Source organism: Ochotona princeps, chromosome 4 (genome assembly GCF_030435755.1).
Source record: "Ochotona princeps isolate mOchPri1 chromosome 4, mOchPri1.hap1, whole genome shotgun sequence".
Lineage (NCBI taxonomy): Eukaryota > Metazoa > Chordata > Mammalia > Lagomorpha > Ochotonidae > Ochotona > Ochotona princeps.
The window spans coordinates 92,659,472-92,684,133 of NC_080835.1; the positions used below are offsets into that span (position 1 = coordinate 92,659,472).

Below are 24,662 nucleotides of genomic sequence, written 5' to 3' on the forward strand. Positions count from 1 at the left end.
TTTTTAATGGCTTTATTGCTTGGTCTCTGGATTTCTTTCCAAACTTCTGAATACTGTCTTTCAAACTCGGCCAAAGTATTTCTAATCAGATATAGATAATCACCTTTAGGATCTGGGTCACTGTCTAAGCCCATATGTTACTAAGAACATAACCAACAGTGGGAAGGTATAGGAAAATGATTTCCAGCTTTTCTGTGTCCAGGAATTGCAAGTATGTTCATCACAGACATCTTAGCTGCTGAGTCCATAAAAACCATCCAGCAAAATATAAACAGAACTGTACAGACAGGCATAGGCCACTCGCAGGGTCCTATTGGCTTGTGATTTGCAGTAAGATCTCATCATTTAATAAGTTTACTAAGCCTCTCAGAAATTGTGAGAGTCTCCATAAGCTCGTCATTTACATGCATGATGTAAAGTATTCATGTCTCAATTTTTATGCAAAGACACTATCAAACTACAAGAGCTGGAATGGAATTGGTCATCTGTAGGTCTCAACCTTGTCCTTGTTCTGAACACAGAAGAGGTTGTAACATCAATAAAAGTCTTTTAGATGTTTCACCGGGTGCAGGACACAGCTCTTCCTGAGATCTGAGTTCACTGGACGAGTCTTTGATTTCTCTTTCTCTGAGGCTCTCATTTTGTCATCAAATAGGAATCAAGCTCTGACTTTGAGCACCTCTGTTTTAAAATTTAACTCTGCTTCCATGTTTGTTTGCTTTTTTCTGTCTGTATTGCATCTGTGACTTTGGAACTGTATTGCTCACTTTTCCCTCTGGCTGGCCTCGTTTGTGCTGTGCATACGCATACAGTGCACTCACACACATGCATAATCCTGCAGCATTGGATAACTATAAATGGAGATAAGATGCAGAACATGAAAATGAGGCTGATTATTAATAAGAAATGCAGCCGACAACAAATTGAAAGTGAAAGGAAACCAATGAGTTTGCCGGGAAGTAAACAAACCTCCTGGTTTGAACAAAAGAAGCTGATGGTAGGGGCTTCAAAGTCAGTAGCCTACACGTTGTTTTCATTCATCTGATTAGGCAAATGTCTGTGTTGGTTTGTGTCTTTGAAGCTGTCATGTTTCAGATCCACTGGGCAAACCTCTCTGACTTTTGTAGGTCAACAACAATGGTGTGGTTTCCTTCAACGTGCTGGTGAGCCAGTTCACGCCAGAGTCCTTCCCCCTGACGGACGGGAGGGCCTTCATTGCCCCATTCTGGGCAGATGTGCACAATGGAATCCGAGGCGAGATCTATTACAGAGAGACCATGGATCCTGTCATCTTGAAACGAGCCACCAAGGACATCAGGAAGTACTTCAAAGACATGGCGACCTTCTCTGCCACTTGGGTTTTCATTGTGACATGGGAGGAAGTCACGTTTTATGGAGGCAGCAGCACCACACCTGTAATCATTCAAATTTTCCACTTCCCACTTCATGTCCTGACACCCAATTCCTGTCCATCCTGACTGCTGTGAAGGAGCCTAATTGTCAGAGCAGAGGAACGTCAGCTCCCTTGAGTTAAAACTAATGGCTCATGCCACCCACTCATCAGGAAACAGAGGGAACCATCACAGCCAGCTGCTCCACACAGCTGTCATAGCTCAGAAGCTGTCTCACCCCAATCACAAGTCATTACAGGTGTCTAACAGGAAGCCCTCCACAGGTGTCTTGTGGCAGGTAGCATTCCTATTTCACAGGAGTGTCACATACACACTGAGACTTGTTCCAGGTCACGTGATGAGGGGGCCCAGGTAGAATTGAAGATGAAAGGCACAATACAGCTATTAATATCACTCCCTCTGCCCCATAAAATCTGGTAGAAAGAGAGAACTAGGAAGCATGGGTTTGGCCACAAATGGCCTAGCTCATTTTATGTTATTATCACATTTTTTATGGTGACCAGGGCTGGAATTATTCATATTTGATGTTAATTAGAGTGGGCAGTGAAAGCATTTCATGAATAAAGTTTCAGCATCTGCTCTGAAATCCCAAAAGAGCAGTAAAATAAAAGTCACATCAGAACGATGATCACTGATATTATCCTGGAGAGAATCAACTTTCTCCAGGAAGGGGCAGAATTCAGGTTTCACAAAAGCCTGCAGGTGTTTCATTTGGTTTCAAATTCAGTGACTTTAGCTATGGAAGTTTTAGAAGTAGCAGACACATACAACTTCAATGCTAACATCTACTTTCTGAGGATTGTCTCTCATTCCATCTGTCTCCTAGTTTATTTGATAAGGAGTCAGTTATTGAGGGTGGAACAGAGAGGCCAGAGGTAGAGCGGTGAGGAAGTACTGGCCTTGCCAACCTGAGCTGTAACACAACCAGCAGACTGAGCTGGAGAACCTTTTGGCCAGGGCATCACTTTCTTGCTAAGAGGTTCTGGAGAACAGAAGGAGACCAGTTTAAACAGTGGATGCATTGGCTCAAAATAACCTCTAAAGAAGCATACGCTTCCCTCTGTCATGTTATGGATGGCTAACGACTCCTCGGGTGATGTTTTATGGCTTTTAAGCCTCATATCTTACAGTATTAGAATGCAGGATGTCAGCCATCCATAAATTTTAGTGTCAGTCGGAGAAAAAGAGAGAAGGAATGCCCATCAGATGCTGACCACCATTTTTTTCAAAGAAACTTCCATTGGCAATAAAAACTGGCAAGATAATTTAGATACTTTCTGGTTTGTACTTTCAAGTAAATTTCCGAGCTAGGTGAGAACTCTTTCTATGAGGATGAATGAGGGAACATCTAAGTGCTTTGAGCTCCTTGGAGGGAACTGATGATTTAGTTCTCTATGGCTGTGGAAGGGTTCGTCCATCTCTATCTTCACAATGGGCTCCACCTGTGCCAACTGGGAACACATGTTTTCAAGCCAACTACATGCTGGGCTGAAGAGATTTCTTTAGCCAGAAAGTCTCATGGAATTCCAACAGAGAGGGAGTGGGGAGAGCCATGTTTGCCTCTAGGAGGGAAAACCTGCAGTAACAGAGGACTTAACACATGCCCCATGCTGTGACGAACTGTTTGAGGGTTTAATCATATAACCCTCGCAGCAATGTTGCCCTCCAAGTATGATTCCCACTTTCAGGGTGACAGGGTAGGCCTAGTGAGGGGATGTAACTTGCCCTATGTGGCAGAAAGAAGAAAGAGCAATGGTTCAAACAAAAGTCTGCTTTCAATGTAGGACTGTCCTTGTAAATTTTTCAGGGGGAAAGGGATTACTAAGGTTAAAAAAATGCATCCCCCCAAAAATTAATCCGCCGTGGTTTTACAGAAATAGATTCAGAAAGGTCTTGAAACTAATACTGAAGACATACGTACTCATAGGAATGTGTGACCATGAGCAGGAATGCGCATAGCCCTCACCTTCTGGGGTGTCCTTAGCAGGGATGGTTGGTTTTGGGGGTGGTTTGCTCTCAAGAACTGTTTGGACCATGGCTATTTCAAACTTCATTTTGGAAAGGGCCCATTTGGTCCAGGGTTCATCCTTTGTGTGACCTTGCTGTTTTATCTGTTTCCTCGAACCTGACCCTGCTAATGACCTCATTGTAATCAGAGGCTGACTACTCACTCACCTCCGTGTCCCACTTCCCTCATTTGCTGAATGGGGCCAGAAAACAGAGGCATATCCCTCTATCATACATGCCATCAGCTGTGGCAAGCACTGGGCTGGAGGAGAAAGCTCTCTACAAAAAGAGCTTTTCTTTTTTTGCATCTTGTCCCTCTCTAGGACTGTCTAGGATAGGGAGATTTGGGGCTTCCAAGATCCTCTACTGCAGTTTGATTACACGGATAAGGACGGGGCCTTCCTCTGTGTTGGGCAGAATGTTAATAGGAATGGTGTCAGGCAGCTGGGTAAGTGCTAGGTTTGAATAGAGAAAGGTCAATGCAGTCTCTCCTTCTAACTCTATTTGAACTTCCTGAAGACACATGTCAAGGGGCTAGGGATTAGCAAGGGGAAATTGTAAAGGGTAAATTTGCCGCTGCTCACATCTGAGTGCTGTTTGCAAGGTTTGTTTGAATTTGTGTAACATCTCTGTCCCGAACAGTCCAAATGAAGACAGTGTGTAAGGATGGTGCACCAGGAGAGAGGCTGGGGACTCTGGTGCCATTCCTGGGTCCTTATCTCCCTTGGCCCTTAGCTCTAAGACAGAAATTGTAGCCCCCACATATCCCCACCAAAGGAAAATTGCCCATTTTATGTGGGGCTGAGGTGTGGATGAATGCTGAGAGTTTTGCAGATATAAAAGTGGCACATAAATGCTCAATTACAAGAGTGATTTCTCTTGCAAAGTGCTTTTTAAAATCACTTCCCAACTTCCTTTTTAAAAGAGGAAGACTTCTGCGAACATCAGTGTTTTCCAGAAATGGCCAAAGCACAATGCACAGTATCACTCTAGTCCCACTGCCTGCCGTTGTGACCTGGGCACCCACCCAGCTGTGGGAACAGGTATTTGCATCCTGGGCCCGGGGGAAATGTTGCCTATAGTTTATTCTCGTGCTGCCATCTATAGGTGTTCTTGTGTTATCACATAACAGCGTGAATTCTCTGTGGTGTAAACTGGAGATTATGAGCAGGGGCTGGCTGAGTTAGACCCTAGGTTTATCTCAGGGGATTTTTTTTAACAGCACAATTCCACAAGTTTTGCTTTTCCCACTAGAGGCAGGAACAAATTCAGAGAGAAAGCAGAGGGTGAGGACTGTCTGCAGAGCAGCTCAGGGTGCTTAGGGAGTGGGGAGGCACAGGGGAAGAGGAGATGCCTCTCAGGATTCAAGGACCATGAGTTATGAGACCATCCCTCCCACTCCTGCAGGTGAACACCTTCCAAGCCGTCCTGGTGTCTGATGGCTCCTATACATTCACACTCTTCAATTACTACGAAATCAACTGGACCACTGGGACAGCAAGCGGCGGGGACCCACTGACAGGTCTTGGTGGAGTGATGGCTCAGGTAGGCAGTGCCCTCCCAACGCTTCCCAATCTCCTGCAGATTTGAATTACTGTGCTCTGCTTCTGTTATGCAGCACCCTGGAGGGAATCCTGCCAGCAGCTCCTACCTAGAGAAGCTTGTTTGATCTGGCAGGTGCATTAAGGGGCTAGTCTTACCCATCTTTAATAGTTTAACTCAGTGGTGGGATGAACCAGACAGGATTTTGTTATCTGCAATGGGAGCACCCAAGACTCCAGGAAATGAGGTGATTGGGCCAGCTAGCCAAGGAGGGTGTGATTTGCTCAAACATTTTTTCTCCATTTCCTATTCCAGGCAGGATTTAATGGTGGAAACCTCACCAATTTCTTCAGCCTCCCAGGGTCAAGAACCCCTGAGATTGTGAATATCCAAGAGACCACAAACGTCAATGTTCCAGGCCGCTGGGCATTTAAAGTTGACGGAAAGGAAATTGACCCAGCCAACGGCTGCACTTCTAGGGGTACAGCATTTTTTCTTTCTTCTCCAGAACAAGGTAGGGTTTGTTTGGTTTAGATTGACAGGCGAGCTTTGCAGCCATGGGGGCGGACTTGTTCCTGATGCCTTACTCTTTTGACATCTCTCAGCTGGGTAATGGAGATCAAGGTAATTTTAGCATGCACATTCATCACACTGGAGCTGGAATCTGCACTTGCTCCACAGTGGCTGGAGAAACCCCTGCCTGGGGTGTAAATGCAGTGATCCATCCTGAACAACTGCATAGCGGACCAGGCCCTTGAATGACGTCTCAGCAGGAGGGACAGAAGGGAGCCCTCCTGTTGTAGTCATCTCTCCCCACCCCCCTTCCCCAATCTCCACCTCTCTGCAAGTTTTTCTTTTCATTTTTACTCTTGCTCTGCCATCTGCACTTTGTAAATCCACAGGAGTGGGTGAATTAGTTTTTGCTAGTACGAGAAAGAGAAAGAAACAGTAGCATTGTCTTTAGGGTAAGTTCTTCTGACATCCTCCCCGCAGCAGCCAAACACACAGGAACTTGGGGGGGATCCAGGCTGGCACTAGGTCTCTGTCAACATGCTGTGATTGAGTGGGCTTCCTTTACAATGACACCCAAAGTCTAGAGTCTTCTTGAACCATCAAAACCTCTTTGGATGTGCAGAATAGCACTAGGTGCTCACAGGCTCATCCTCATTTATAGATTTCTTATTTCATACGTGTCTAGAAGCATTTTGGAAACAGGATTACCGTCAGTATTTTTGGCTTGCAGGAAAGGACGTAGTAATAAGTAGGAATTGATCCACCGGTCGATTCATCCAAGCACATACTCACCCCTACCCTTCCACCCATCCACCTATCCAATCAGCCATACATGTTCCCACTCATTCATCTCTTCCGACCCATCTACTCACCTACCCATTCAGCAATTGAATTTCCCCTAGGAACATTTTGGGAGCCCCAGTGAGATGCCAGCCACTCTGTTTTGAACTAGAGTTGAGGATGCTTTAGTCTCCGTAACAGCACTATGGTAAAAGAGACAATCCCAGGAGACCTGAAGACATAACAGATGGAGTCTGGTCACAGCCATGAGTGCAGGATGCCGCAGAAGTATAAAGGAAAAACCCTGCTGTTCCAGATCTCTAAGAGAGTTTGGACTGGAGGTTGAGGTTTCTTCCTCTCCTCAGATGCCCTGCATGCTTTGGCAGCCCTGAGAAGCCTGAGGCTTCACTCTTGGCTCAGCTTCAGCTTGTTTAATGTACAGGAAAAGCTATGTTCACGTGATCTGAAATGCCCATGCTCTGTGCTCCCATTTCCTGCACTGTGGGCAGACTTATTAGACTCTGCCTCTGCTCTAAGGAAAGGTCATGTGTGAAGATGAGCTGTGTGGGCATTCTTCACCTCTGCAGGCTTAGTGGAGTCTGCCGTATTCAGAATAACAAATATAGGAGTTTATCTGCTATTAAACTGGATAGGAGAGAATACAGTAGCAAAGCTCACTAGGATTTCTGTGATGATGTCCTCCTCCCCTCAGAAGTATAAATACAGCTTCATTTAAGGTCTGTGAGTGATATCAACCCCACACCACACTATCTCCTTCCTCCTGTAGCCTGCGCAAGGGTCCTGGTAAGTTACAAACTATGACATGAACACTGCCTCCCTTTATTTCTAACATCACACAGCTGACCTGCCGTGTACATGTCACTTTGATGCCCAGTGACAGTCTGTCACTCAAGTCCTGGGAATGAAGTTGGTGACAATGGGAACTACTGGCTTAACAGAACCATGGGGCTGATCAGATGCCAGCTCTGTACAGAGTGCTCACTTCAACCTCCCCCTAAATTATGGGCTTGGGTTTCCAATAGCGGACAAATTCAATACCTTTCTCCAGACTGCTGAGCATTTTCCTATGCCACCGGACACGGGTCAATCTAATGAGATTGTGATTTGTCCTGGGTTAGGGCAGGGGAAGCAGTTCTGTTTATTATACCATCATTTCACAAACAGAATCATCTCAGAGAGTCTACCTTTGGGTCTAAACCTCTTGCATTTGAGGGTATTTTCCTATCGTTTATTGGAATCCTGAAAAAGTAGAGGCTGGAAATGATACTGAGTAGAGGCTGTTATAATACATGCAGCTCTGAATTAGTGCCAATGTGTGTGTGGAGGACTGAGGGCCTGTTTTCAGGGCTGCTGCATGTGATCTAGTGGGAATATGAATAAATCTATTATCTCATGTTGAAGCTCTGTTCTTAACAGGCAAAAAACATCATTGGCTGTTGAGACATGGTCCTGTTGGATGGATCTGAATAGGACTGAGGTGGCAGTCATGCCTTCTGCCTCACAGCCCTGTGCTAGTCACCAGTTACACTGAGGTCTAAAACCCTGAGCAGTCTTAACCAATCCTTTTCAAATCCTTTCCATGCTGATGCACGGCAGTGGTTGCATTTCTAAAGCTGTGTCTTTGGCACTTTCCTTTTCAGATACTCTTGGTTTGATAGTGCCTTTATCTCTGTCAGCATTGCCAACAAGTAGCAGCACTCCCATTCCTCATGAGGCAGGGATGGGGAACAGCCCTGTTCGTATTTCGCAGGTTAGGAAAAATGGAACACATGGATGCTGGGTCAGTTTTCTTAGGAGCTAATTGTGACCATTTGGTCACTGCTCTGTCCTCTTGACCCCAACTTTCAATAGCCATGAGTTTCTAATTCAATTGGTGATTGGTAGTTGATGCTAGCAGCTGGCAAATTGCAAAGTCTTTTTTTATTTTTGTGGTAGGTAAAGGAGATTATTTATTTAGAAACTCAGTTTTAGATTTATTTATTTATTTTAAAAATAGAGAAGGAGAGACAGAGATTTCCCATCTGCTGGTTTACACCCCAAATACTTACAATGGCTAGAGTTGGGCTGATCCTAAGCCAGGATCCAAGAGCTTCTTCTGGGTCTCTCATGTAGGTATCAGGGGCCTAAGCAGTTTGGCCATCCTCTGCTATTTTCTGGGCTCATTATAGGGAACTGGATTGGAGGTGAAGCAGCTGGAACTTGAACAAACTCCCATTTAGTATGCTAAGGCCACAGGAAGAGGTTTTAATCTACTACACCACCAGCCCCTAGTAGTTTTAAAGTCAGAACAACTACCAACTAATTAATGAATATTTATAAGTTGATATTCCTTTTAAAGCTACTCCCCTCTCCCCACCTCACTCTTCTCCTCCCAACCTAGACTCTGTCGTGAAGTGTGTCCAAGGGATAAAGAAAGAGGAGTGACGGACTTGGACAGGGCTGACAGAGGGAGATAAGACCCTTTGTTTAAGCTCTGCCTGAGCAGCATCTGCAGGATTTACAAGACATTGAATGTGGCCAAGCAAGTGGTCTGCCCTTTCCAGAATCTTGCCAGGGAGCTTTGGATTTATATTTGTGCCTCTGATGCTTGATATGTGCTGTTGACCTTTTTTGGCCCCTAACAAATGTCTTTTGATTGACCACATGAGCTAGTAAACATCCAGGATTGCTCAGTTACTTGGGTAAATTGGGTCTTATTTCAGAACACCCTTGCTGAATGACTCCAAATTCCCTGTACCTTTCCTTGGGATGGGTTTACCTATCAACCATGGAGCTAAGTTCAGGAGCTTAGACCTGATTCAGACAGACTGTCTTGGAATCTGGCTTCCGATGAGTGGTGATGGATAAATGTATTGCTCTTGAGTCTCAGTTTCCTGGCTTGTCTAATGTGCTGACAACACCTGTCCTGCAGGGACCTCCTGTAATGGAAGTGAGCCATTTAACCCAGTGTCTGGCACGAAGGATGAGTGCTCAATAAATGTTGGCTCTGATGTCATTATTCCCCAGGACAGTTCCTTCGGCGAGGGGAGGTGTTTTGGGATGATCTGAATTGCACCGTCAAGTGCCGCTGTCTGGACTTCAACAATGAGATCTACTGCCAGGAGGCCTCCTGTAGTCCCTATGAGGTGTGCGAACCCAAAGGCAAATTCTTCTACTGCAGCCCAGTGGAGACCAGCACATGCGTGGTGTTTGGGGAGCCACACTACCACACCTTTGATGGCTTCCTCTTCCACTTCCAAGGCTCCTGTGCCTACCTCCTGGCCCGGCAGTGTTTGCAGACTTCCACCCTTCCCTTCTTCAGTGTGGAGGCAAAGAATGAACACCGTGGGGGCTCTGCAGTCTCCTGGGTGAAGGAACTCTCTGTGGAAGTGAACGGCTACAAGATCCTCATCCCCAAAGGGAGCTACGGCAAAGTCAAGGTGAGGCCCTCTCCATCCTTCAGGGAGAGATAGAGAAGTTGTACATCCCTGCTTCTACTGGTTCTGCTGTGATTTCTTCTAAGTACCGAAAGGATGCAAGAGTCTTCCTGTGTGAGGAATGTCTTGCAGAATGCTTAACTAGACTCGATTAGACTTGTATGAGGAGCTAGCTGTCTTAACCTGTCCCACAACATGTTTTTTATTATTATTTTTTGAAGCACATTTAGAGTTCCATTGTCCTCATGAACGCTGGGAGACATGCACACAGCTCAGAAGTAACCCAAAAGGGAAGCTTCGTTTCCCACGGACCTGGCTTTGTTGGTGATGGTGCAAACCTGAAGCATGAACCCATAATTCAGTACAGTCTTGGATGAGTCCCCCTCACTCCACCTCACACTGTTGGCCCAAGAGTATTGCTTCACATCTAGAAATTCTTTCGCCCTGGTTGATGTCTCCTGAGGACTCCCTGCATCGGCACCTGGTCTATCAGACTGACTTCCTGTTTGAGGCTGTGGATAGGAAAGTCCCATGAAAGCTTTGTCTAGACATCCTCTATCAGAATCTCCCATCCCTGCCTGGAATAATGGAGAGAAACATGGGTCTCTGCTGGCCTGTTTAGTGTATGCAAATGATTCCTGTCCTTGTCCACCTGCATTTCAAGCAGGAATGTTGGCGAGAGAGAGAGAGAGAGAGAGAGAGAGTGCGCACATGCCAAAAGCCGCTAGCAATTACTCAATTGGTGGAGGCCCCAATTTTCATAATGTTAACAAAGACCTTGTTGCAAACAATGTATTTATTCAGGCAATAATTACCAGGACCACATGGGGTTGATCACTACAACCCTTGAAGTCCTTAATCCCCAGGCATGGAGGTCATTGCCAAGATCACCAACCAGAACCAATGCTGAGGCAGGGATTTCTCTCTTTAAAAAAAATGTGCTGTAGTTTTAATTGATGTAGCATGTCCAACAAAAGCCAGGACCAGGGAACTAATTCTACTTTTTCTGGCTCTGCCTTTCTTAGGTCTGTGTAGCTTATCAGTCTCATAATTAGGAAAGTAAGCTATTACTGCAGCTGAAATGCCAATTTACTTGTTATTTGGTTAGTCTCTCTAGGGATAGCTCTGTATATCAAATCAAGCTAAGATTTCGGGTACAGAAATTTGGAGTTCTTCCAATTTAAATTTATATTGTGTTGGTGAGCACTATACTTATCCGTTTAGATAGAAGCTAGCATTTCAGGCTAGGAACATGTTCACCAGCTTTCCTCGACTTGCCTGAATTATGGGGAGGATAGGTTTGATATCAGCACTGGAGAAAGCTTCCTGCTTTATTCCTGCTTTCCATTTTGATTAAAATTCTTTTTCACTCACACAGATTTTGGGGGGTATTTATTTTAGAAAGAAAGGGACACTGTCATTTCTTTCAGGCCCAGCAGCTCTGCTAATTTTGCGTGGCTGTGTTCCATCGTCCAGGCGTAGGGCACGAATTCCTCAATTTTCTGTAGTGACAGGAGCTGTGGCTGTGAATGTAAATGTTTCAGAAAGAAAAGGTTATGTGACTCCAACTGCAAGCTAACAATGGCTTCCTTTTTCTTTGGCAAATGGTTTCCAAGTATCTTTGAATACACCTGCTCTGCTGGGGAGAGTGGCTTCATGGACAGCAGAGGTCCTACTCAGGGTGACATGGGGACAGGCAGGAGAGGGCTGGGGAGCAACAAAGAGTCCGGGGTGCCTGGGAGGGAACTGACTTCTCCAGTCACATTGTGTCAGGCTGGGAATGGCAACTGAGAGCTGTTTTGCCGATCCATAGACCTCCTCCCTTCCTCCTAGCCTGTTTCTGTAGGCTGGAATTGGGAGCTGGGTTCTGTTTATGGATTTTCCCACACTGAACTACTCTCAAATAACCAACAGTTTGGGATTTTCTATGCTAATTGGTCCCAAAGAAAGCTAGGATAACAAAATGCTGCTATATATTAGTATTTGCTTTAAATAACACCTACTTTCTTATATCTCCCCTGCATGAACCCAAGTCATTTTTGTCTGCTTCAAGGACAAAGGTGCCACAGTCAACTGGCACATGGTGAGGTAAAAGCTCAGATTCCAGATTCCGGGCTGGGACTTTTCCCATCCCTGAGTGAATCCTGACAGCTGAGTGACATTCATGTGTTTCAGTGTCTCCATCAGTCAGATGGGGACAGCAATGTCTAGGGGTTGAGGCATCTGGACTGCCCCCGCAGATGTATTTGCATCCATTTGATGCTGCCATAGGGACAACTGGGAGCCAAGGAGAAAAGATGGCTTTACAGTCTGGTGGGAGGCAGGCCTGGACACCTACCTGCAAGGGACACCAGCTCCAATCCTGTTTTCTCAATTGTAAGAAGGGCTAAGGACTGGCTTAGAGAATGCAAGCAGAAGTAGGAATGGGGGTGGGAGGGGGAGAAGGACTTCTCCAGAAGCTCCTACTCCACTGACTTTATGATCTATGATGAGAATGCAAGGGAGAGCACACGCTGCCAGGAAGGAAGGTGTCCAGGGGAACATTATTGGCAACTCCAGGCAACCCAGTTGTATAGTCAGCTAGAATGGGACAGAACAGAGGGACACTCAGAGGCAGAATATCCCATATGTGTGTCTTCTTTGGGACACATAAAGCTTTGCTCGGGCATGGATGTATTTGGCATTTAACATCACACCAAACATGGAGAGACTTAGCTTCCCACATTCTAACACAGAACAGTGGATAGCACTTGTTCAGTATTCTTGCTAATTGACCTGCCTTAAAGGTTGGCCTTTCTCACCCCTGTAGGCTAATCTTCATGTTAGGTGATAATGACAATTAGCCAACTCCTTGGGTTTTCCTCTCCATTTCTAGTCCTCTGAGGATTCTTTCTTCCTCAAGTCTCCTCTTTCATGTTCCCTTCTCCCATTCCTATGCTCTGAATGTTTGTGTCTCCCAAGGTTTTGGAATCCTAACCCTCAAGGTGATGGTTTTACATGGGGAACTTGGGTAGTCCTGAGGGTGGAGTCCTCGTGAAAGGAACTAGTGCCCTTACAAAATAGACAAGCTTGTTTGTTGCTGCCACCATGTGAGATGGTGCCATCTGTGAACCAGAAAGCTGGTCCTTTCAAGGCACCAAATCCACTAATGTCTTCATCCTGGACTTCTCAGTCTTCAGAACTGTAAGAAATAAGTTTCTGTTGTTTCTAAGCTACCCGTTTATGGTGTTTTGTTACAGCAAGCCAAAAAGACTGACAGGAGATTGGTACTAGGAGTTGGTGGGGGGGTGGAGGGGACTCTGTCTGAACAAATACTTAAAAACATGGTAGCCACACCAGGATTGAGGAATGGGCAGAGACTGGAAGAGTTTTGAGGTGCAAGGTGAAATAAGCCCATGTCGCCGTGCGTGGACCGCTAAGGGCCATTCTGGTGAAGGCCAATGACTAATCTCTGGGGACAGAGTGCTGCGTGTGACATCTGTCATGGTAACTGTGGATGCAGTGCTCTGAGCGCCAGCCATCTTAGCTCCTGGACCACTGGGAAAGTGGCAACCATGGTAGCAAGTAAGACCATTGACCTTTCCATGTGCTGGACACCAGTATGGGTCCAAGGTAGCCTGGAAATTTAAGTGCACTTATGATCAAGCCCTCAGAGAAACGTTCTGGGATTGTTCACTTCATCCCAGTCCATGAATGTATTTGTAGGTGCCTGGTATGGTAAGTGTGGCAAGCCAAATGGACCCTATCTGTTGGAAGGCTTATCAAGTCCCCTACTTCTATGAGCTAAATAGGAGTTCCTGCCCACCACAAAACCACTATGGCAAGTTGAGCGGGCTGCACAGCTCATCCCCCACTCCTCATTTCTGCACTGAGCTTAGCTCCTCACCGTTATCGCTCCCTGGACTCTTCCTGCTGCATTTGCTGGTCTGGTTTCTTTGCACATAACCTTGACTTACTTCAATAAGTCCTTCACACTGGCCAGAAGAGGCTTTATAAAATGCAGATCTTACAATGTCATTCCCTCCAGAATAGAAATCCAAGTATTGTTTTGTTTTGTTGTTTTGTTTTTAACAAGGCTTCAAAGGCCCTCCAAGATCTGTTCTCAATACAGAAGCCAGTGAGTCTTTGAAGCAGAGGCCAGATCCTCTCAATCCGTACTCCTAACATCTCCTCGGCATTCTGTCCTGCTAGGAGTCAAAGCCAAGGTCCTTAGGCTGGCTGACGGACTACTATTCTTTCTCTGACACTGTCCACCTCTGCCCTGTCTCACCTCTCGGTTCCAGCCATGCTGGCCCTTGTGCTCCCAGGAGCACACTGTCCAGTTCCCACCCAAGGGCTTGCTGTCCCCTCTACCTAAGCCTTGGTTACTGTCTCAAAATGTCCCCTTCTGTATTTTTAAATTGTTATTGAGAATATTTATTTTCTTCCACTTGAAAGAAAGAGAGAGAGGAGAGAGAGAGAGAGAGAGAAAAAACTCTTGGTTTACTTCTCAAATGTATATAACAGCTAGTAAAGGATCAGGTTGAAGCCAGGAGCCAGGGATCCCTCTGCATCTGCCGCATGGGTAGCAGAGCCCCATGTACTGCAGCCATCTTCCAGTGCTCTCAGGCATGTTAGCATAAACCTGGCTCAGAAGCAGAGGAGACAAGACTTGAACCTGCAAGGAATGTGGCATCCGCAGCACCACTTAACCGCTGAACAACTTAGCACAGCGGCTGTGCTATCCCTTCCCTGTTGAAAAGCAGAAGTCGTTTTTTCTTGGCGCTTTTGTCCCATAGTCCCTGATTTATTTTGCTATGTAAAATAATCTGATGTAACTTCATATTTTATTCATCTACTTTGTTTGTTCTTGGCTTCCCCAGCTAATGTATAAATTCCACGAGCAAGGACTTCTGTCTCATTCTCTTGTTGATAATCCCCACATCTGGGAACTCCGCTCAGCACTGGTGGAATGAATAATCTCCCTGGGTCTCCAGTTCATCCCCAGTCCCCCTGCCCTCTGCAATCAGGAACCTGGGTCATTGCTCCCCAACCTCATGTAGCTGCTGCTAACCCCTGCTCTTCTCTCTTCCTTTGGACACTTATGTTTATGTCTGAAGACCCAGGTCAGACTTTACTGCCTGTAAAAGCCTTCTGTGACTCCCCTAGGCAGGATTAAGTGCTCCTTTACTGTTCTCCAATTACATCACCTATTGATTCGCATTTAAAACAGGACACTACATATTTATCAGTGTCTCTCTTCTTTGGCAGGCAGAGAGCTCCTTGAGGGGCAGGGCCAATTAATTTTTCAAAAGCCTTTATTTCTCAGTTCCTGACATAGTGCTTGGTACTCAGCAGGTGTTCAAACTTGTTGCTGAATGGCTGAGTCAGTCCTCCTGCCAGGAAGGGGCAGGGTAAAAACACACAAAGTGTAAAGCTGTGTTCCATTGATGCAGCACATACTTCTGCTGGCTGGAGGATCATGGAAGGCTGAAGGTAGTGAGGGATTCATGGAAGAGTTGTGGCTAAGCTGAGACGTGAAAGGATGGCTATCTGGAGGAAACACCAGCTGACTGTCTTGCGAGAGAAAACTTGAGGCTAGCTTAGAGACAGCTAGGAAGGGCTGACAGGAGGAGCCTGCAGTGACACCAGAAATCTCAACTCAAATGCACAGTGCTCAGGCCCTGTCTGCAACCAACTGCTATTAAAAATACTCCCCTAGGGTATTGCCTTGGTAAGAGGTAAGCCCACTGGAGCCTGGACATTTTGGGTGGCCATTCTCTCTGGAACGTTGAATTGCTTTGCCTTCTTTTCCTGACTTCTGCTGGAATCCATTGTCTGCAGTACCTGCTCATCTGCCCTCTGCTGTTACTGTTGTTGGCAGGTTAATGACCTAGTGACTTCTTTGCCCGTCACCTTAGACTTGGGGGCGGTGAAAATCTACCCAAGTGGCATGTCTACTGCTGTGGAAACAGATTTTGGACTCTTAGTGACATTTGATGGCCAGCACTACGCATCCATCTCCATCCCAGGATCCTACATAAACTCCACCTGTGGGCTCTGTGGGAACTACAATAAAAACCCACTGGATGACTTCCTCCGCCCAGACGGGAGGCCAGCCATGTCTGTGCTGGATCTGGGAGAGAGCTGGCGTGTCTACCATGCTGACTGGAAATGCGACTCGGGCTGCGTGGACAACTGCACCCAGTGCGATGCCGCCACAGAAGCCCTCTACTTTGGCTCCGACTACTGTGGTTTCCTCAACAAGACAGATGGCCCCCTGTGGGAGTGTGGCACTGTTGTGGACCCCACAGCCTTTGTGCACAGCTGCGTTTATGACCTGTGCAGTGTGAGGGACAATGGCACACTTCTCTGTCAAGCCATCCAAGCCTACGCACTTGTGTGCCAAGCCCTTGGCATCCCAATTGGAGACTGGCGAATCCAGACTGGGTGTGGTAAGCTAGCATCCCATCCTGGTTAAAGACCTCTTGTGTAGGGGGCAGGGATTGGGTTCCAGGGATCCTCCAAATGTCTTGGGTAAGACTCCTGTACTGAGAGTGGGATAAGGCTGAGATATTACACAAAATTAAACAATGAATGATGGTGGGATCTTCATTCTTCTCTCCTACCCAAGATTGCAAACAGGAAATAAGAATCTGTTAATAAAATAGGCAAGGTGTGCAGGGTGCACTCGGCTAGAGGAAGGCCCCATAGCAGGGATGGCAACCCAGAACTGAATGAGGAGGTTCCAGGAGGAGCAACATTTGTGGCTGCTGAGTAATGCAGATGTTGGCTTTGGTGACAAAAATTAGACTCTGGGAAAATAATCCACCTTGCAGGTGGAAGTTCCAGCCATTGCTCTTGGTTCTTTACTCCTGACTTTCTGACTCTTTAGGGGTTATATCCTTCACTGATCCACTGTTGCTGTTTGAAGCGAGGGCTGCAGAAAGGAACGCAGTCCACTAGTTCAGAATTTCCTTTTTCTGAAGTGCAAGGAATCATTAGGAAAAGCCCCAACTCTGGGGGAATCACAGGCTATTTTGAATTCCACCTTTGGACTACCCATTTTATTATCCGTTAGTTCTCATACCAGTTCCTCCTTCACCGTTGTTTCAATCTGCTTTTCTTGTTTATCTAAAATTTTACAATGACCCAAATAAAATGCAAACAATTTCTTTGGTTTTCTCTACATGAGTAAACATAAAATTATAACCCACACATTTGAGTGTGCTGTGGAGGTGAGAAGATTTAACACTATCTTTAAAGTGCAACACCAGAGGAAATATTTTCCTCTGTAACTATAGGTTTGATTCACATAAAATCACCACGTATCAGATTCAAATCTTAATATATTGGTCAAGCTACTGAACCATAGTGTATTTTTCTGGCTGTGGGATTGAACAGCCTTTATTATGCCCAGAGCAGCCATATCACATTTCAAGGTGCAATTGAACATGGCTTCTCTTTGATCCTTATAGACTCCAAGAGCATCCAAATCACCTAAGTAAAATTGTCCCTCTAATAGCTACGTATTTTTTTTCTAATGGTACTACTTTGCCATCTTCTACATTTCTATCCCTTCTCGGATGCTAGTGGATGAATTCTATTTTATTTAGAAAGCTGGTGTACTGAGCTCTGCCTGTTGGATTCAGACATTTGTGTGGGCTTGGATGTTCTTATTTAAGGCAAGAAAGTCATTCAAAAGGTTTCTAATCCTTATCCATTCTTCTGGAGGAATAGGCACACAATCTTTGCAGATAGCAGGGGTTCTTTCTTCTATCTTAATGCTCTAGAGAATTCATCTCCGTAGTTCTCCCTTGGTTCCTCTTGTGTATTTTAAATACCTGTCACTTGGAAATTTCGTATTTTCCAAGTTACGCCTCTAGCAGCTGCATTTTCCATTTTCCCTGAAGCTGGATTTATTTCCTCCTGGGAAAGGGCAATGTTCTTCTAACCCAGATCAACTGATATATTCATCAGTAGAAGACTATAGAACATGCTGATGATTGCAGATTAACAAGTAAGAAACCCATACTGGGTCTTGTCAAATTAGATAGCAACCAAAGTTTACCTTCAGTCAAGATGATTATATTCAAATGCAGTTCAGGTTCTCAGTAGTCATAGGAATGTAACAGAGCTGGCTTTTTCCGATTCACCTTGAGTCTCAGCTTGACCCTCACTCTCAGAATTAAATCATCCAGAAGGAGTCTTCTTTCCTCCTGGGGCCTGTGCTCATTGGATGCTTGGCCCCTGCCACTCGGGGGTCCATTCACCTTGTGACCACACTCTTCTTCCTTTCCCCGCGTCAGTGTCTACGGTGCAGTGCCCGAGCTTCAGCCACTATTCCGTGTGTACCAGCAGTTGTCCGGACACATGCTCGGACCTGACAGCTTCTCAGAACTGCGCCACACCATGCACAGAGGGCTGCGAGTGTAACGAGGGCTTCGTGCTCAGCACCAGTCAGTGCGTCCCACTGCACAAGTGCGGCTGTGACTTTGACGGCCACTACTATTCCATGGGGGAGTTCTTCTGGGCCACGGCCAACTGCACAGTGCAGTGCCTGTGTGAGGAAGGCGGTGACGTCTACTGCTTCAACAAGACCTGCCGCAGCGGGGAGGTGTGCGCGGTGGAGGACGGCTACCAGGGCTGCTTCCCGAAGCGGGAGACCGTGTGTTTGCTCAGCCAGAACCAGGTGCTGCACACCTTTGATGGGGCCGCCTATGCTTTTCCCTCTGAGTTTTCTTACACCCTCTTGAAGACCTGCCCGGAGCGACCAGACTACCTGGAGATCGATATTAACAAGAAAAAACCTGATGCAGGGCCTGCTTGGCTGCGAGGCCTCCGGATCCTTGTGGCTGACCAGGAGGTCAAGATCGGAGGAGTTGGGGCTTCGGAAGTCAAGGTAAGAATTCTCGCTCCCTTTGAGGGTTTTCGGATGAATCTCGTCATTTGAAGCAGCTTGCCATTCTCTACAGGTGTGCCCATCTGCCTCTGCCCAGGAGTGGATTCCAAGAAGGAAATGGCTTTGAAACGGGAGCATGTGCCTGGAATAAGGTTCTGCCACGGAGACATGGAATGATGCTGGAATTTTCCCAGTTAGATAGAGCATGAGTAGCTCTCCCTCATGGCAAATACTGGTGGAGCACTTCCTGAGTGCCAAGAGAGCTATCCCAAGTCCTCCATAAGCCGTGTCACACTTGAGCTTATTATACAAGATCGTATCCTCACTATAACATATGAGAAAACTGAGACGCAGAGAAGTTAAAGTCACGTCCACAGGGACACACAGCCACGAAGTAGGATTCAAGCTCCTGCAGCCTGGCTCCACTGTCTGTGCTCTTAAACTTTGTATTAAACTAACTTCTTCCAGTGACTGGCAATCCACGTGGGGTCATGCATGGGGTGTTTTCACCTCTTGGATCTGTTCTAAAATGCCTGTTGTTAGGCACCCATGCAGGTAGAGCACAGTTCTACAAAGAATCTTAGAAATCATCTGCTACAATTCCTTCTTTCCCAAAGGGCTAGGTATTGGTGGGTGGGTGTGTGGTAGAGACTAACTTATCAAAGGAGTAGTGAGAGCTAGATAGGTGATACACAATTGGCTCATCATAGGGTATGCTGGAGTATGGGAAGACGGAGCATTGAACGGTAAAAGAGGGGCCAGAAAGGTAGAGTAGAAGGGGAGCTGTCTGGGAGAAGCCACTGAAATGGAGATGTTGGGCAGCAAAAAGAAAACCTCTGCAATGATTACTGTTCACATTTCAGTTTTGCTTAATTTGCTTAGGGTTTTCAACACACAAATTAAGGCCAAATGAGATTAACAGATGAAAGCTAGAAATGCTTGACAACATAGTTTATATCTGAGTGCTTCCCATCGAACAACAGTTTTTTGCTTTTTCTCAAAATGCTGTTAATCACGGGACAGAACAACCTAGGAAGTGGTGGGAACTGTGTGTCTCTGTAATTAATGATAATGCTTTGCTTTTTCTTTTTTTTCAGTTGAATGGTCATGAAGTGGAATTACCTTTTTTCCATCCTTCTGGGAAGCTGGACATTTACCGAGACAAGAACAGTACAACAGTGGAGTCCAAGGGTGTGGTGACAGTACAGTACTCAGACATAGGCCTGTTGTACATCCGGCTGTCTACCACCTACTTCAACTGCACTGGGGGCTTGTGTGGCTTCTTCAACGCAAATGCCAGTGACGAGTTCTGCCTCCCCAATGGCAAGTGCACAGACAACCTGGCGGTGTTCCTGGAAAGCTGGACAACTTTTGAGGAGATCTGCAATGGCGAGTGTGGGGACCTGTTGAAGGCCTGCAACAATGACTCGGAACTGCTCAAGTTCTATCGGAGCCGCTCCAGGTGTGGCATCATCAATGACCCCTCCAACAGCTCCTTTCTGGAGTGTCACGGTGTGGTCAATGTCACTGCCTACTACCGCACCTGCCTTTTCCGCCTCTGCCAGAGTGGAGGTAATGAATCAGAACTCTGTGACTCGGTGGCCCGGTACGCCAGCGCTTGCAAGAATGCTGATGTGGAAGTGGGCCCCTGGCGCACCTACGACTTCTGTCGTAAGTTCAGGCTGTGCTGTCGGGGGAGGTGCCCCATCGGGGGAGGAATTGATGCCACACTATGCCTCTGATGGGATTGTACTGCTTACAGTTGGCCCTCTCTATCTTTAGGTTCTGCGTCTATGGGATTCAACCAACTGTAGTTTGAAAATAGTATTTTCAAAATGTTAATTTGAAACTGTACTAAACATGGCAGAATTTTTCTTGTCATTATTTCTGAACCAACACAATATAATAACTATATTGCATTAGATATAATCTAGAGATGATTTAAAATATGTGGAGGATGTGTGTAAGTCATACATAATTACTATGCTGTTATTTAAAACAAAGCATTTGTTTGAAAGAGAGAAGGAAAAACAGAATCCTAAAGCGAGGATCCTGGGAACAGTAACCAGCAGAGGCAGAGTCTCCGTGGTTTCGGTTGACCACCACATCTAATGAGACATTCTAATACTTTCACAATCCTTTTCGCTCCACTTCCCAGCATCCTCTTGTCCTGTTCCTGGTTTATCCAATTTCTATACCTGCCTTTATACCCAGCTTTTCAGTGTGTTTCACTGGATGCAGGATTATCACTTCTCTCCCCTGTCCCCATATCGAATCTATTTTTTTAAATTTTGATAATCTTTACACAAAGGGTCAAGGGCTACAAGAATGTGGGTAAGACCATTGTTTCCACATTATTTTTTTTTCCTGAATCTGAGGTCAAGGGAGAATAAAGGGAGAAGCCCCACCAGCCTTCAATCCACCCAAGGTCCCCAACATGGGGCATGCTCTGAGGGTCCTGCTCAAGTGGTTTTGATAGTCCAACAGTTCTGAGTTGCTGCCAGTCCCACCATTCCAAGCACAATGAAATCTCTCCAGAATCCACTGGCTGACACAGTCTACTTTAGAGTCTCTGTTAGCCCAGATTTTCACTGCCAACACATGGCTGGGGTAGATACCGATTTGTTCTGTCCTCCATCCTTTTGTAACACCAGGTGTCCTCTGCAGGTTCCAATAGACGGCCGTATCCTCCACGTACGCGTGGATTTGCTGTCTACTGTTCCATCTGAGCCTCCTGAGAGGCTCAGCTTTGACATTTGCACTCCATGGTCAGACCAAGGAATCTACTTCTCTTCATGGTTGGTGTTCTGAGATCAGCAGTTCAGTTGGAAGGATCCTCAAAGAAACTTCATCTGAGGGGATCCCAAATCTGATTCTTATATGTACATGTCAGTACAGGGTCTGGCACAGTCTGTCACCCCAATCAGCTTAGGCGTATGTGGGTAGTTGCAATTGCTGTGTCAGTTCTGTTTCCAGCCCCATCTTCCACATGAATCAATGGGTGTTACAGTCTATCCCGATTCTGCTCACCACACACTAGGCCCTCACGAAAACCAGTGGGAGCTGCAGCTTAGTTGGGGAAACCTACACTGACCCCCACTAGGCCTGCCCCCTGCCCTAGTTCCCATACTTGCCAGTATGTACAGCAGACTGGTCCAGTCTGTCCCACATCCCATTCAGCTCTCCTACATGTCAACATTGAAGCCTGGTTGAACCCAACCAGGCCCTCTATCCAGCCCACACATGCTGGTGGGTGCTGTTCTGTCCAGCCACGTCTGCCCCAGTCCTGGTTTTCATGCTCTTCGGTGGGAGTGCTAACCTGAGAGGGAGGTGCCCACTATTTCCCTCCTGGGCCCACTCCCGGATCATGCACTTTCCAGGTGGTTCTGCAGTTTAGCTTGACAGAATTAGTCCCCAGTGCCAGCATCTACCAGCTGGTCAGGTCTTGCAGCTGATGCTGCAGCAAAGCCCCACCGACCCTCACCCACTCTGATTTATGCTTGCACCAGTAGGAGCCATCAACCCATCCAGGCTTTTGCCTGATCTAGCTCACATGAGGCCCACAGATGTTGTAGTTCTGCCCAGTTTGGTTTACCCCCATCCCAACTCAGGCACTCCAGTGGGAGTGGTGTTCCAATAGGGGAGCCCTCCACATTTCCCCTAGATTTACTCCCCCCTCCCCGGGTCTTGTGTGTGCTGGTTGGGAGCCGTGGCCTGGTGTGGCATGGCCTGCCTCACCTCAGCTTTTGTCAGTGGGTTCTATAGCCTAGCCCGGACTGGCCCATCCCCAATTCCAGCTCAGGTTAGTGGGGGCTAAAGCCTAGCCCAGCCCAGCTGGCACCCAATCCAAACCATAATGTGTGCTGGTGTACGTTGCAACTGGGCCTGGCCCGACCCACACTCATTTCTGGTGCTTGGATTTGCCAGTGGGTAATGTGAACTGGCCCTGCCTGGTTCACCCCTGACCTGCACCAAATATATGCCACTGGGTACTGTTCCTTAGGTCTGGGCTGCTCCCTGTCATGGTTCTTGTGCTCATCTGTATACATTGTGTCCTGCCAGAGGAATTTCCCAGGCTCCTCCATCAGAACCATTCCCAATGTCAGATCTCACACACACAGTGGGTCCATGGGCCAGCCCTACTCAGTTCACCTCCTGATCTAGCAGGAACAATGGCTTTTCCTGACCGACCTTCAACCCATTCTGGTTATTGTTGTTGTATATCACAGCCCAGCCAAGGCTGGTCCACATGCAGACACAGCTCATACCTGGCTCATCAGGGGCAAAAACCTAGCCTAGCCCGTTCTATACCTACCCTGGTCCTCATGAGCACCAGAGGGTGCTAGTGTCTAGCCAAGTCCAACGCACCCAGCCCCAGCCCACACTGTACCAATGTATGCTGTAGTCTTGTCTAGACCAGAACATGGCTCCCAGTCTAGCCCTATGCTTACCACTGGGAACCTAGATCAAAGCCAGGGCGTCAAATCTGTTTTTTTTGCCAGGTCATGGCAGTGCCGTCTCTTAAGAGTACTAACTCTATCTCAGCCAGACCTGTTTCTGAATTTTTCTTTGCACTGCCTGGAGCACAGTTTTAGTGGCACCATGCATGCCCGATTAGAGTAGCACAATGCTATTGCTCTTTCTGCTGTTGAGAAGAGATCCTCACTATGCTGGGCAAGCAAAGCTGGAGGAAAAGCTTGCAAGTGCCTGTTCTAGAGAATGATTGGAAGCCTTCAAGTGGGAGGCCAGCTTTACACCTGAGACATCCCTCTAGGGTGTTTTATCTGGACTTTACATACATGGGTCTGGTGCAGATGGATACATCAACACTTGAATAACCGAGTCTCCAGGTACGAAGAATTATCTGGTCAGGGTCTTGCAGAGTAAGCAGATTGGGCAACAGCTGTCCATCAGAAACACAGCCTCGTTTGAACCTAGAGTGGGACAACCACTGCTTTTCAGATATATTTAACCACCCCTCCAGTTGATAGAGCTAGGCTGTCCAATTAAGTAATTTTACAGAGGCATTTCAGGGGCTGGAGGAAGTTTCATTGCTCTGTGTCTGCATGTTCCAGACTTTCAGACTAATTCAGACAACACAATAAGTCATAAAATGAGAGACATTTAAATAAGTCATGTTATTTGCTATCACTATAAACCTGCAGTCAGTGTTACCACAGTCGTAATTTAGAGACAAATGTGAAAATCCCTCTGTACAGACATATATAACCCATGCTAAACTAGCCTTCAACTCCAACACAGTATGGCATTGTAGTTAAGGGGAAAGGAGATAGTCATTTTGCCCAGAGGGAGAAGAGATTGTCTTCCAGTACACAGTACAGAACTATTGAGTCGGGACTGGTGGGCAGAGCTATTATTGCCACACAATTTATTTCTTTGTAGTGTCCTTTGTGTCCTTGAATTGTAAAACACTATTAAGGCATGATGGTATGTATAAGAGAAAGTTTTAAGGGCAAAAATCTTACTTTCCTAGAAGATGGTAAGCACTTTTGCAGATCTGCAGGTTACACAGACTTGCAATAAATTTCTCCTGTGCTCCAGGATTTGATCCCTGCCAGTTTCACAAAGCAATTGGCCTCCATGGGAGAGAGGAGTGGGAGGCATACCCAGAACTCCATGTTGAGCAGTACATGCTGTTGCCAGCTTAAGGGCTATGCTTTTTGACAAATAGACTTGATCTATCAAAGAAGATTTCAGGATGCAAGTACAATTTGAAATAAATTTTTGAAAAAATATTTATTTTCATTGGAAAGGCAGATTTACAGAGATTAGGAGAGATGGAGAGAAAGATCTTCCATCTTCTGCTTCACTCTCTAAATGGCTGCAGTGCCTGGAGCTGAGCCAATCCGAAGTCAGGAGCCAGAAGCCAGGAGCTTCCTCTGGGTTTTCCATGTGGGTGCAATGTCCCAAGGCTAGGAGCCATCCTTCACTGCTTTCCCAGATCACAACCAGGTAACTGAATGGGAAGTGGAGCAGTCAAGACACAAACCAGTGCCCATGTGGGATGCTGCACTTGCAAGTGGAGAATTAGCCCATTGAGCCATTGCACTGCCTGTGAAATGAATCTTG

General features: G+C 46.4%; 1 protein-coding gene across 1 annotated transcript in view; it reads left to right on the forward strand.

Moving 5' to 3' along the window:
• The window catches only part of LOC101520095 (tubulin-specific chaperone cofactor E-like protein), a 162,311-nt gene that overhangs the window by 91,795 nt on the left and 45,854 nt on the right, over window positions 1-24,662 (forward strand). The window contains exons 10-16 of the mRNA XM_036493823.2: window positions 1,128-1,415; window positions 4,827-4,964; window positions 5,277-5,442; window positions 9,282-9,694; window positions 15,555-16,125; window positions 17,980-18,572; window positions 19,670-20,243. Coding sequence (XP_036349716.2) covers window positions 1,128-1,415; window positions 4,827-4,964; window positions 5,277-5,442; window positions 9,282-9,694; window positions 15,555-16,125; window positions 17,980-18,572; window positions 19,670-20,243 — 2,743 coding nt within the window. The remainder of the gene's footprint in view (window positions 1-1,127; window positions 1,416-4,826; window positions 4,965-5,276; window positions 5,443-9,281; window positions 9,695-15,554; window positions 16,126-17,979; window positions 18,573-19,669; window positions 20,244-24,662) is intronic.